Source organism: Oreochromis aureus, linkage group 3, assembly GCF_013358895.1.
Source record: "Oreochromis aureus strain Israel breed Guangdong linkage group 3, ZZ_aureus, whole genome shotgun sequence".
In the NCBI taxonomy this organism is placed as follows: domain Eukaryota; kingdom Metazoa; phylum Chordata; class Actinopteri; order Cichliformes; family Cichlidae; genus Oreochromis; species Oreochromis aureus.
This window is the reverse complement of record NC_052944.1, coordinates 21,089,366-21,102,079: the sequence shown is the minus strand read 5'-3', so window position 1 is coordinate 21,102,079 and position 12,714 is coordinate 21,089,366. Positions and strand designations below refer to the sequence as shown.

General features: G+C 42.6%; 1 protein-coding gene across 1 annotated transcript; it reads left to right on the top strand.

Annotated features, from left to right (window-relative positions):
• Positions 1–7,303: 7,303 nt before the first annotated feature.
• Positions 7,304–12,646, top strand: LOC116325078 (cornifelin homolog B-like). The gene is made up of 4 exons (XM_031745888.2): positions 7,304–7,413; positions 9,348–9,455; positions 9,968–10,113; positions 11,486–12,646. The coding sequence occupies exons 2-4, from the start codon at positions 9,350–9,352 to the stop codon at positions 11,621–11,623; spliced, it is 390 nt and encodes a 129-aa protein (XP_031601748.1). The 5' UTR covers positions 7,304–7,413; positions 9,348–9,349; the 3' UTR covers positions 11,624–12,646.
• The last annotated feature ends 68 nt before the right edge of the window (positions 12,647–12,714 follow it).

The window sequence follows — 12,714 nt, the reverse complement described above, 5'->3', positions numbered from 1 at the left end:
TTTATTTTGTCATAAAGATAATCACTGCTAGAATATGAGAAAGGTAACAGACTGGTTAAAATTATTGCTCTCAACGTGCTGCTTGAGTTACGGCTGGAACTGGTTCACGTAAATCACTACAAAAACCTGGAAGCAGATGTAGAAATGATCTGTGTGCAGTACAGACAAAAAAGTTTGCCAACAAATGGCAAAGAATTTACACACAGATGTACGTACACACATGTACATGGCAAAATGGGTTGTTCATATATATCTTTTAATGTGATTGTCTGGTAATAGTCTGTGTGCTTTTAATTGATGTTGTGTTGCTGTGTCTTCAAACCCTTTTTGTAGAACTTAAAAACAAACAAACAAACGAAATGATTAAAAACAAAGTTTTGCAATAACCTGAAAAATATGTTGTTGTATTATAACTGCATGTGCAGTATCTGCTGTTCAGCTGCACTCCTATATCTAACAGATGGGTTAATGCACGTTGCTAGACTGAACCATGCGCTGCAGCCCTGCTTTCAGTGATAGTATGGAGATGTTCAGTAATAAGAAAATATTCCACAGGCTGCTCACAACTTTTCTTGTCATTCCTGTGACGTGTCCATGGTGCAGCTGTATAGTTGAAGTTTCAGTACTTCAGCGTCTAGCTAGCTACACAATAGGAGACAGCGCGAACCTTCTTAAACTGGCACCTAATTTGAACTCCATCTCACTTTACTTTAATATCACCCAACTCCCAAAAGGTCTCTGTGTAGTGTGTTACAAAATGTCTCTGTGAGCTAAATGAACAGCTGCTGTATAAATAAAACCCACTAATGTGCCACACAGAAAAATAAAGGTGTAACAAAGAGAGGACAGGAGAAGAAGATAAATCATTATTTTCAAAGAGAAACTTTATAGACTGAAGAGGTCAATTTTACATCTTCATTTTAGAGTTTCTTTATCAGATATTGGATGTATGGCAGAGACTGAGGATGATTATAACAAAGAGATGGGTGTAACAGCGTCAGTCTCATCAAGAGGGGATAATCAAAGAATGACGTAATCAGCTCCAGTATGAAAACCTTTATTCTGAGATTGTATAAATATATAAATAATTGTTAAATATGGGGGGAATTGTAATATATGGTTGTATGTATTTTTTAAGCCCTAAATCTAGCATGTGATACATTTTCTAAATAACTGGGGCAAATAATCAATCAATCAATCAATCAATCAATCAATCAATCAATCAATCAATCAATCAATCAATCAATCAATCAATCAATCAATCAATCAAAGTTTTGTTAAAGGAACAGTTAAAATGATAGCATAAAAAAACTACACTTGTAAAAATGAAGCAATAATTGTGAGCAAAATGCAATTGAAATATATAAGGTCATTTGGAGTCCAGGGAGTGCTTTTAAAGAGCTTCTATGACTCTGTGGTGGCCTCTGTCATTTTTTTACAGTGTTGTATGTTGGAGCAATAGTTTATCAGCAGCTGAGAGGAAGAGGTTGGATAAACTCATAAGGAAGGCCAGCTCTGTCCAGGGTGCACCCCAGAACAGAGCTGGCCTGCAGAGCTCCTTCAGTGTCAGACTGCTGCATCCTCGATGCATGAAGGAGCGTTCCTTCCTACCTTCCTCCCTGCAGCTGTCAGACTGTACAATCAGAACTGCTCCCAACAAACAGAGATGTTTACATCAGCACTGTAACTGATGTATCAACCGATTCACACTATAACCAGGGTTTGCCTCTTATCTGTATCTAATTTTCTTTAATTTAATTTAATAACGGTACAGTACTCTGTTTTTGATAACCATTGTCCTTGATGTAAATATGTAAAAATTGTGTATGTTTCTGTTCTGTGTCTTGTGTACTGTTTGTTTGTATATGTGTCTTTCTTGCTGCTGTTACACCCAAATTTCCCCTTGTGGGACAATCAAAGGATTATTCTGTTCTATTCTAAATTCAGAGGTTTATTTATTCAAATAATTAATCATTAAAGAAAATGTGCGTCATATTAACTGAATCAAGTAAACCAATCAAGTAAATTTCATTTGAGCAGATTAAATTAAATGTAACATTTTAAACTGTAACTATGTGACAACGTACCTGTAAAATTTTAAATCATAAATATTTATAATTACAGGCATAACTATTTGTTTGAGTGTGCTTTTATTTTTAAAGCTTTGGAGTGACTTCAGAAGCTATTTGAACTTTAAATGTTTGCATATCTTTCATTACAACCTGTCATCAGTCTCACTCTTTTAAATATCTTGCTATAAAATCGAAGGATGTGTATAACAACATTTGTTACCTAATGTTCATCCTTTCTTTTACTGACCCATGAGTAATTATAATAAGTAGACTTCAGATTTTTCTTTCTAATTCTGTGAAGATATGAAAACCTTTACAAATCCCCCTTGTTTTACTCAGCATCATTTGAGTACACTGGTTCATCAGCTCACTTGAAAATGACTGAGAAAAACAATACTGCTGTGATATAACAGTGCAGTAAGCTTCATCAACATTGCTGAATTTTTCAAGCTGTTCATTTTTATAGAAAGTCTCTCTTACCTGGTGTCTGGTTTGGTGAACTTTGAAGAAAAATGAGATGAAGCGTAGAAAACCCAACATTTAACTAATACACACACACATAGACACACCCCACCTGTCCACACAGGGAAACACAGAATTCATGATACACAGTCATCCTAGTGTAAATGTAAAATAACTAGTTTGCATGTGGTAACACAGAAACATTGTAGCAAAAGTATGTGAAATATGGATGACAAAGGTACATTTGTACACAGGTAAATTTCCCCAGGCAAATAACACCACAGTGACTAGATATTTGGTCAGACCGTCTCTTACAAAGGAAGAAAACCCCAGTGATGAAAACTGGTTTTTTTTAAATACAAAATATTTGACTGACAACTATTTTGGTCATTAAATGGTTGTGAACAGCCACTGAACCATCTATCAGCTTACAAACATTGGCATTTTCACGTTCATTCACATGTTCTCTCTCACTTGTTCAATTAGGTCATGTGATGTTATTGATTAAACCTTTAGATCAGGAGTGGTAATGTCATTTTAGTTCAAAGACTCACTTAAAGCTATTAGGTGAGCCATCAAATGACACGCTAACAGAATCTGGTAAAAAAAAATAATAAACCATCCTCATGATGAACAGGTGGAGATGTTAAGAAACATAAATGCTAGGGCTTAATTTTATTAATTTTATTAAAAGTGATAGAGTGTCAGGGTTCAGCGGCCCGTGACACCCAGATCATGACATAGAGTGTGCAACAAAGACTGTAAAAATTGTAATTTACAAGGAAGAGGATTATTAGTTTTTATTTTCTTTTGCAAAAATATATGAAAATTTGGAAAAAAAATAGCACCTTTGTTTTCACATTGGTAGAACTAGTGACTCAGTCTATGTAATGAATTATTCTTATTGAATCTTATTGAAGAAAAATGAACTTTAATACGACCAGTGAGTTTGATCATATGCGATAGCTTCTGAAAGGAGAAAACAAAAAATGCATCACAGAAACTCAGTGTGTAGGTATGAGGGGGGGCTCTTCAACTGGTGGGGGAGGTTGTCACATCTTGCAGGAGCTTTCCTCTCTTCAGGAACTCTCTCTGCGGGAGGGGGAGATACAGGAGAGGTGGAGGAAGATCTCAGCCTGGGCGTCTATTGTCTAGTGTAGTCTGGAAGATGAGTGGATGATGGGATGGGTGCAGTTTTTCTGTGGTGGGGTCGGGTGGACTGTCCGGGCTCTGTGGGGCCGGGCAGCGCTGCCGCTGCTGGGCCCCGGTCCGGATGGGCCTGGGCCCCTTTTCCTGGCGGGTTGCAGAGTATGGGGTGCCTACTGGGGTCAGCGGGGAGCTGGCCCCAGGGAGGGGTTACTGCCCCTCCTTCCTTCCCTCCCCATCTCCAGCTGCCTCCCTCTTCCCGCTCCACCACAATCACCCACACATGCAGGGCCTTGGGGTAGGGGTGTGTCACCAGGGTGCAGGGGAGGCATCCCCCCCCCCTCTGTCCCCTTCTGGCTGCCTCTGCCTCAATTTTATCCCACACCTTAGACATTCACATTACTCACACTCTCATTACACATACATATAGGATCTTGGGGTGGGCACACCACACAGAATCCAAATTACCATCAGGGTGTACACCTCACCCCGCGTCGTTGCCCACCTCTCAATTTTAAATACACGAGACATTGAGGGCTAGTAGGAGGGGCTATGCGCGCTACCTGCTGCTCTGGCAGGTAGCTCCATGCCCTCCTGGGTTTTAAATGCACCTTAGAACACACATGCATCAACACTACATATGAGCGGGTGGAGGGAGGTTTGAGTCTTCACACACCCCGTTCTCTGCGGCCTGCTGGAGCGGGGGCTGGGAGGAGGAGCTGGCCGTCCGACTGGGGTCTGGAATGTGGGGCCTCCCTGCTGCTACGGAGTCGGGGCGGTCTGCTTCTCCCCACCGCAGGGAAAAGGGTAACACCACCTGGGTCTGGGTGCAGTTTCCCCTCCAGGGCAAGGGTACCCAGACCTGGTTCTTAGAGTACGCTTGGGAGAGTGATTGTGTGTACAGCGTCTCTTTATGTCTGTCTCCACGTTGGTTGAGTGTGGAATAATTGCCTATGAGAGCATGAGGGTGGGAATGGATGTTTGTATCTGTGTGTGCCTGTATGTCTGTGTCTATATGTCAGGTTGGGTATCAGACGCCACCTCTCTGGGGACATCTCAGACCCTCCAAGGTTTGAGGCCTATCTCCCCCACCACTTCCCCTGCCGGTGGCGGACGCCCTCAGACATCGGTGCGTTGGTGGTTCTGTGTGTCCGGGGGTGGGCGCCCAGGTACCCACCGGCTCACTCCTTGGCGGCTGCTTATCGGGGCCTGGAGCCTGGGGCTTGCTCGGGCCACTTCGGAGGCGGGGTGCCCTCGGCCTCTCAGCCCGGAGCTCGGTCACTCAGGCACAGCTGGCTGCCGGCGGAGCTCACGGGCACGTCACTGCAACCCCCCCTGGCTTCTGCTCCGCGGCTGCTGGGTGACCCCTCATCTGGGACTCTCCTCAGCTCTTTCTGGGATAGTGGCGCGGCTGCCCCTCTGTTGGTCTTCCTTGGTCTCTTGTGTTCTGGGGGCCTCTGAATGTCTGGAGTTTTGATCTCCTCCATACCTGCTTCATGCCCTGGAGGACGGGGCTGTGGCCCCCCACACCCTCTAGCCGATCATTACATGAAGGAACCTTTAAAAAAAAAAAAACAAGCGCGTCCATGCTCACGGGTGTACACACGGGTGCTCACACACACAAACTACACCCTTTTTGGCTCCTACCTCAAAGCACACTGTGCGCTGTCGATCTTACGTGCTGCACAATAATGTTTAATATTTAGTATTTACTGACATATTCCCATAGATCATTGTGATGATGTTTATTACTCTCGTTTTCTTCTGCTTGCTTTCTTCTTTCTTTCTCAACAGGTGATCCAGGTGATCGATATATGTATTTTTTGTCTGCTTATTCTGTTGATTTTTGGTTTTTGCCCTTTTCCCCGTCCCTCTTCCCCGCTGTTTTTCTTTTCCTCTTTCTTTCTCCCTTTCCTTCCCCAGTCAAGTCTGTCCCGTATTCAGCAAGTGAAAATAAAATAAACAATAAAGGTGAATCAAATGGACCATTACGGCAAGGCTGGGATGGTCCATTCGGTAAAGTAACCCCCCAAAAAAAAAAAAAAAAAAAGGTATGAGGGTGTGAGGTCCGAATTCCTGTGCATCTACCTGAAAAGAAAAAGAGTCTTCTTATTATTTGGGTGAAGTATGGAAACGTCTGTGATGGAGGTAAGAGAGGCTCACAGCTCAGCTCAGCTGTAAGCCTCACTATCTAGCTGTAGGGCCTTGCGATCCGATACCATGCACTTACCATACCAGACAGTGATGCAGCTGCTCAGGATACTCTCGATAGTCCCTGGAAGGTGGTGAGAATGGGTGTCAGAGGATGGGCTTTTCTCAGATTTTGCAGGAAGAAGAGATGCTGTTGGGCCTTCTTAGTTATGAAGCTGGTGTTGAGGGACCAGGAGAGGTTCTCCACCAGGTAAACACCAAGGAATTTGGTGCTCTTGATGACCTCCACAGAGGAGTGTTAAGTGGACAGTGATCTCTCCTTGCTCTCCTGAAGTCAACAACCATCTCTTTTGTTTTGTCCACGTTCAGAGACAGGTTGTTGACTCTACACCAGTCGTTTGCACCTCTCTGTATGCTGACTCATTGGTCTTGCTGATGAGACCCACCACTGTCATGCCATCGGCGAACTTGATGATGTGATTTGAACTGTGCATTGCTGCAAAGTCGTGAGTGAACTACAGTGGGCGGAGCACACAGCCCTGAGGGGCTCCAGTGCTCAGTGTGGTGGTGTTGGAGAGGCATCTCCAACACCACCACACAACACTGAATGGAAATTCAGAGGGCTCAGCGAAGTCCTAGAGGCTCTTACACTTAAGGCATCTTGATACATGCAGTCAGGAATAGATGACTCGTCAGTAGCATCATCAGATGGAGCTTAACTTTTTGTCTGGTTGAGCTCAAGTGGGAACAGCTTGCTGCTTGGTTGCTCTGTGGGATTGTTTATATGATAAAATACACCATTTCAAACATAAGAGGATGCCTGAAAACTAAAAAGTCGGCGATGCTATTGATGATTGACGCTAGATATGGATAGTGTGTTGCACTTGCTAAGCTGGTGACTCCATAATGTGTAAACCCCACTAGAAATAGCATGGTGCAGTAGTACAGTAATTGCATTCAGAATACAGTGCAGTAAAAGCAGAAAGCAACATAACATGAACATACTTAAATAGTACATTACAACAAAGTAAAGTGCTTGAGGAAATGTACTCCATGCTGCTCCTGTCTATGTGCTCATCTAATGGCGTTAGGGACCGTGAGACTAATAGTACTCATGCACAGTGCTGTGTGGTTAGCACCATTAACTCAAAGCAAGAAGGTCCTGGTTTCAATTACTCGGGCCCTTTGGGGCCTTTCTGAGTGCAGTTTACATCTCTCCTCATGTCTGTGGAGGGGGTTCTCTGTTTACTGCATCACAGTCTATCACAGGGCTCTCTGTGTTAGCCTGTCCATGGGCTGTACCCTGCCTCTGGTCCTATAGCAGCTGAGATACACTCCAGTCATGGCTGCAAAATAGATAAGTGGAAGAAAATGAATGGGCCGTCCAATGTCAGGGGACAGTAGGAGGATAATCATATTTCATGGCAGGAGCTAGTACCCTCACCCCCCCATCCCCACGTCCTGCTTCTGGCCCCACCCTAGAAGCTAGTGTGTCCACACCCTCTTCCCTCATTTCCAGTTTGATGCCGGGATTTCTCAACTTCATCTAATTTTTTTCAACGCTCAGAGAATCAGAGAAACGGTAAGACTAACTTTTCATACTGATGAACAGCTTAGTATTTCTGTGTAGTGATTAACATGTAAAGCTTTTGAGGGGACAAGACATCCAGCCTCAATGTTTTTTTCCACCCTGGTTTAACCATAGTTTGTCATATAGTCCATCTATTCTATCAAATCTATTGATTTGTCTTGCTTGACACTAATTTTTGATGTTTGGTTTTTTTGGTGTTCCAGATCAAGCTGGGTCAGAAGCTAGTGTACACATAATGCTGGTTTCAAGTCTGGGTTGAGGGAAGGGGCATCTCATGTAAACTCTGTGTTCGTAGGAAATAAGGGAGCGGCCAGAAATGCCTTTCTTATCTTAATCAAGGACACAAAAATGAATTCTGCCCCCCGCCTTTATTTGTTAATGCGTATCTCTCACGCATGTTTTGATTGTTTGAATAAATCATAAATGTACAAAACAGTCCGTAGTGGTCATGAGCTTGGCCACTAATGAACTGTTCACATTTAATATGCAAATAAATGTATAATGCACATAAATTTGGACAGTCTGAAATCTCCTCTCATTTCAACCCTCATTTCTCGTCACACTGTGATCTTTAGTTCACATATTCTTGCCATTTGCCTCACAGACAGGCCTCCACAAGAGTGGAGGACATACTGTAGGACTGATGGTAGCCTACCTCCTGCCCCATACTGCTTTTAACCTGTCAGGTGTTGAGGCTCATCAGAAGTCAAACCAGATCGTGAAGGGACACCAATAAATGTAAATAATGTAGTTATCATGATATCTGGGAAAGTTTCGTGAAATGCACTTTGTTTCTGAAAATAATAAGTACTGGTGAACAGAAGCACATAGGGATTTGTAGGTGAGGAGGAGGATCTCACCGGAGATCAGGACTTGAGCCCGTGGAGGTGCATAAGGGTGGGGGTGATGTGTTGCTAGGACTTACTGCATATAAGAACCGATGGCTGACTTCTGAACATACTGCAGCATGTCCAGAGATTTGAGATGCAGAACAAATGGGATACTGTTACCATAGTCCAGGCGGGAGAAAATTAAGCATGAGTGAAGATTTCAGCTGCAGAATTTGAGAGTTATGTCCAGAGTCTGGAGTGCAGTCTGTGTCAAAGCTGCAGAAATGTCCAGAAGTATTAGGATGCTAATGTGGAAGTTTTCATGCTGTGATGTGCGCTGAAGTCAGATTTGCCAAAAAGTCTGTGACTGCTCTGTCCAGGATCGGGCAGAAGTTATTGAGGTCATCTGAGCCCACACTAGTTTTTTTATTTTTGAGATTGGAGGAAACAGCAGGTGTTTTGAGGACTGAGGGTAGCAGGGGCCTGTACTAGGAAGCAGTAAGGTCCATCTGGGTAACTCCAAATCTGTGTTTTGCCATTGTAATATAGAGATGAACAGGTATGACATCACTGCCTACCGACCAATGAATTCTCCAGAAAATGGTGTCACCTTTCCTGAAAAATCCCATGGACCTCTGTTGGGAGCCTGGGATGCTGTAAAGTTTCTCAGTTGCGTCAGTTGGATAGCAAGTTGATAACCAGCTTTGTGTGACAAAGCTCACCTGATCCTAATCGCCTGTGTCAGGGTAAAGGAATGCAGATAACAGAAAGATACTCTGGGTATGCCGAACTGTACTTCATAGTACAGGGCCCTGCCGGTTTCAGATGATCTCCACCATGATGGTACACAAAGTGCATAGGCATGATTTGAGGATGGTTGTTGGCATGGGGTCCAGAGGACAGAAGAGTGCACTGCACGCAAATCCTTTGCACATCTCACTCCAGCTATTTGTAGTGATTTAAATGGATCTGGAAACATCCTGATATATACGTAACAAACCAGCCTGTTACCTTTCTCAAATTCTGCCCTTGGATTTCTCCATGCGTAGCAGCAATAACCTCTGTCACACTTCACGCTGTGTCTGTTTCCTCCAGGCATGGCTGGCCACCAGCAGACCAACCAGGTGGTGACAATCACCACCAATCAGAACCCTGGGCAGTGGAGCACCGACCTCTGTGACTGCTGTGTTGATATGAACAGCTGTAAGTGAACCCTCAGCAGTCATTTCTGCATCAACTGTCTCCTCAGATTGTCCAGTCAGTAGCATTAAGGAGTTTTTGATCATATTATGCTTTTCTACAGAAATCTGAGATTCTCTAATTGGCACAGGAACTTAAATGCAGCACTCTGTTGGAGTGCTTAGCACTGTTGCATGTTCTCCTGCCTGGTTTCCTGTTGTTACTCTGGCTTCCTCCCAGAGATCCACTGGCAAGTTATTATTTGAACCAACGGCAGCTGAATATTCCGGGGTAACGAATGACCCTTGCAATGAAATGACCAAACCAAACATCACCAGATCATGAGAAGAAGAACAGAGAAACACGCTCAGGAAACAAGAAGACAGAAGTGACAATAAGCAGAAGTGTTTAAAAACCCAGAAAGCTACCTGAAACCTAGTGAAATGTATGAGGATTACATACTGGCAAGATTATTCCCTATTCCCGTCATTCCCTTTTTTTATTTTCCATTTCCTCTTTTTCTGTTCTGTTTCAAGGTTGCTGCGGCTTTTGGTGTTTCCCCTGCATGCAGTGTGAGACAGCCAGTAAACATGGATGGTGCTGTGCCATGCCACTCCTGGATGTTTGCGGCGTGGTTTCCTGCTTACTCCGTCAGTCCATCAGAGAGAGCCACGACATCCCTGTAAGGCTGCGTTAGAGATGGAGGGCAGCAGGCGTGTTGCTAGGATTCTGAAACATTTGAGGACCTATATTTTAGAGTGAAATTAATATAAAATGACAAACATTGTGCGGTACCTAATGGCTGAATTCACATAACAATACTGAAATAAAGTTTGTTCTTAACTTTTTTTAAGACCCAAACCTTTAAAAAAAAAACAAAAAAAACCCTTGATTAAATGTTTATTTGTGAGACAGCATGCTGACAGCACTTTACCAGCCCTGGTCTCATAACTTTTGCTTTTATTGTGCCACATCACCTCTTCCTCACCTTTCATCCTCTTTTGGTGTCTCATCTGTCGGCTGCCCTCCATCCAAATCTCTCATTTTTGATGTGATTATTAGATATTTAGTGCATTGTATTTCTCAACTTACTCAACCGATTATTCAACAAACATCACATAAAATGCAAATTATTAACTATAGACTGTCTTCACAGTCACATGACTTCCTGTTGATTTATGTTTTCTGTTTCTGGAACCAGGCGACTCACCCTGTGGCTGTTGCCACTGTGATGTCGCTATGATGTCACCCATTGGTTTGATGAATCAGCTTTAGCTTTATGTTCATCACCATGTTGGCTTTTTGACAGTATGTTAAAGACATGGTAGAGTAGAGTTAAAAGCTATAGTTGTGGGTTACACATTCAGCTAACAAGCACAAGCTCAATCCTGGAAGGAGACAAAAATCCCATTAGGGTTCCATCAGGAAGGGCATCTGGCATAAACTAATTTTTATTCATAAACACAGAGAGAGAGAGAGAGGGAAGCATGGAGAAGTGCCTGACAACCAAATTAGAGGAGAAGGAAATGGAAAGCTATTTAAATCTCTAACTCTGACAGATGTTTTGCCACCCAGCTTTTTTTTAATGTTCATGTTACTCTCACTGCTTTCATCAGCCCTGTTCACCAACATTTAACAGTTGACAGTTAGTGAATATAGAGGAGCTTTGAGCAGGTAGAAATAGACCAACGCAGAGCCCATTGAAATTACTCTAAATCAGACTCCATCCAGCTGCTGTATTTACTGTTATTTTCCTCTGTCTCACTGAAGGAAAGGAAACCTCTGTAAATCCTGCTTGTGTGTGGTCCTTCACTGGCATCCTGATCCTTAACAGCAAGGAAACTGGCTACAGACAGATAAAGTTTTCAGGAAATGGAGGGGTTGTTTTGAGTTGCGCAAGGATTTGATTTGGAAAAATTGCTCCTCCCTGTTTCTCTTTCTAGTCATGTTAGTTTGAGTTCAGTTCAATAAGAAGCAGCGTGAACAGGTACAATCACGACAGCTACAAATTAAATCCCGATAACTCTTGCTGCTTCCTCTTCTCCATCCTGCAGGGCTCGTTCATTGATGACTGCTGCAAGATATGCTGGTGTTACTCGTGCGTCTGGTGCCAGATGCATCGCGAGATGAAGATCAGAGAAAGCCTGCAGCCCGCCACCTCGACTGTGATCACCACACAAGCCGTGCTGTAACCATTTTTGCTGCGGATTCAAAGTCGCATGTTTCTATTCACTTCTGTTTTATCTGCATATAACACTCATCTCATAGCATTTTGACCTCAGTTGAATTTTGAGAGCTGTAAACTAACCTGTAGTATTTTATTAGCCTAGCTCACTGTCATTCATTGTTTGCAGAGCTCATTTCATGTAACAAGTAATAAGAATAGGTATGCAGGGATCCAAATAACAGTACTAGCTCAGTGTACTATTGTGAGAAGCTTTTTCTTAAGTGATGAGTTTGACCTGATCTCACCAGACATCACCACGTTTATCACTTTACATTTCCTGGGAATCTCCGGGACACACCCAGGGACCCGTATAACCTCACCTCGATGACCTGAAAACCGCTACTGTGATCAAAACAAGGAGCAACCTTTTCCTCTGTTTAATAGCCAGAAAACAGTGGAAATGTAAAAACAGTGGATGCATGAGTGATGTGAGTTATATCCTTCATTTTTAATGGTTCACATTTAAAAAACCTTACAGCCCAACACTGCCCTCTATATCAGTACAGATGTTAGCACAGCCTCCACATTTATGCAACTCTTGTTACCTTCTCTGTCCGGGCTGCATTAAACCTATCATTTTTTTAAAGTCTACTTTTAATCATAGAGACAGCGGATACAATCTATAAATCCTTGTATTATGTAAACCTTTAGGCACATATGTCCCTTTTTCTTATACTAAGATATCCAAAGGATTTGGTGTATAGGAAAAAAGAAATAGATTATTTAAACACCCAGCACTCAAATATTAGTATTCATTTAATGGCTGTCTTAAACACTTTAAAATAAATAAAAAGTCTTTTGGCAAAGAACAGATTTTTCACCCCCTGTAAACATGATGACACAAATGCAACTGAAAAATGTAAAATTAAAGGTTTATTCATTCAAAGGCTTAAACTTATGGAAACTGTGCTTACTTATAGCTGAATGTATAGCAATCAAGTAAATTTCATGTGACCAGATATTATTAAATTCAACTTTTACACTGTAATTATGTGTCGAGGCTTGCATGATTAATTTAACAAATTACTTAAATTAAGAAAATGGGACATTTTGACC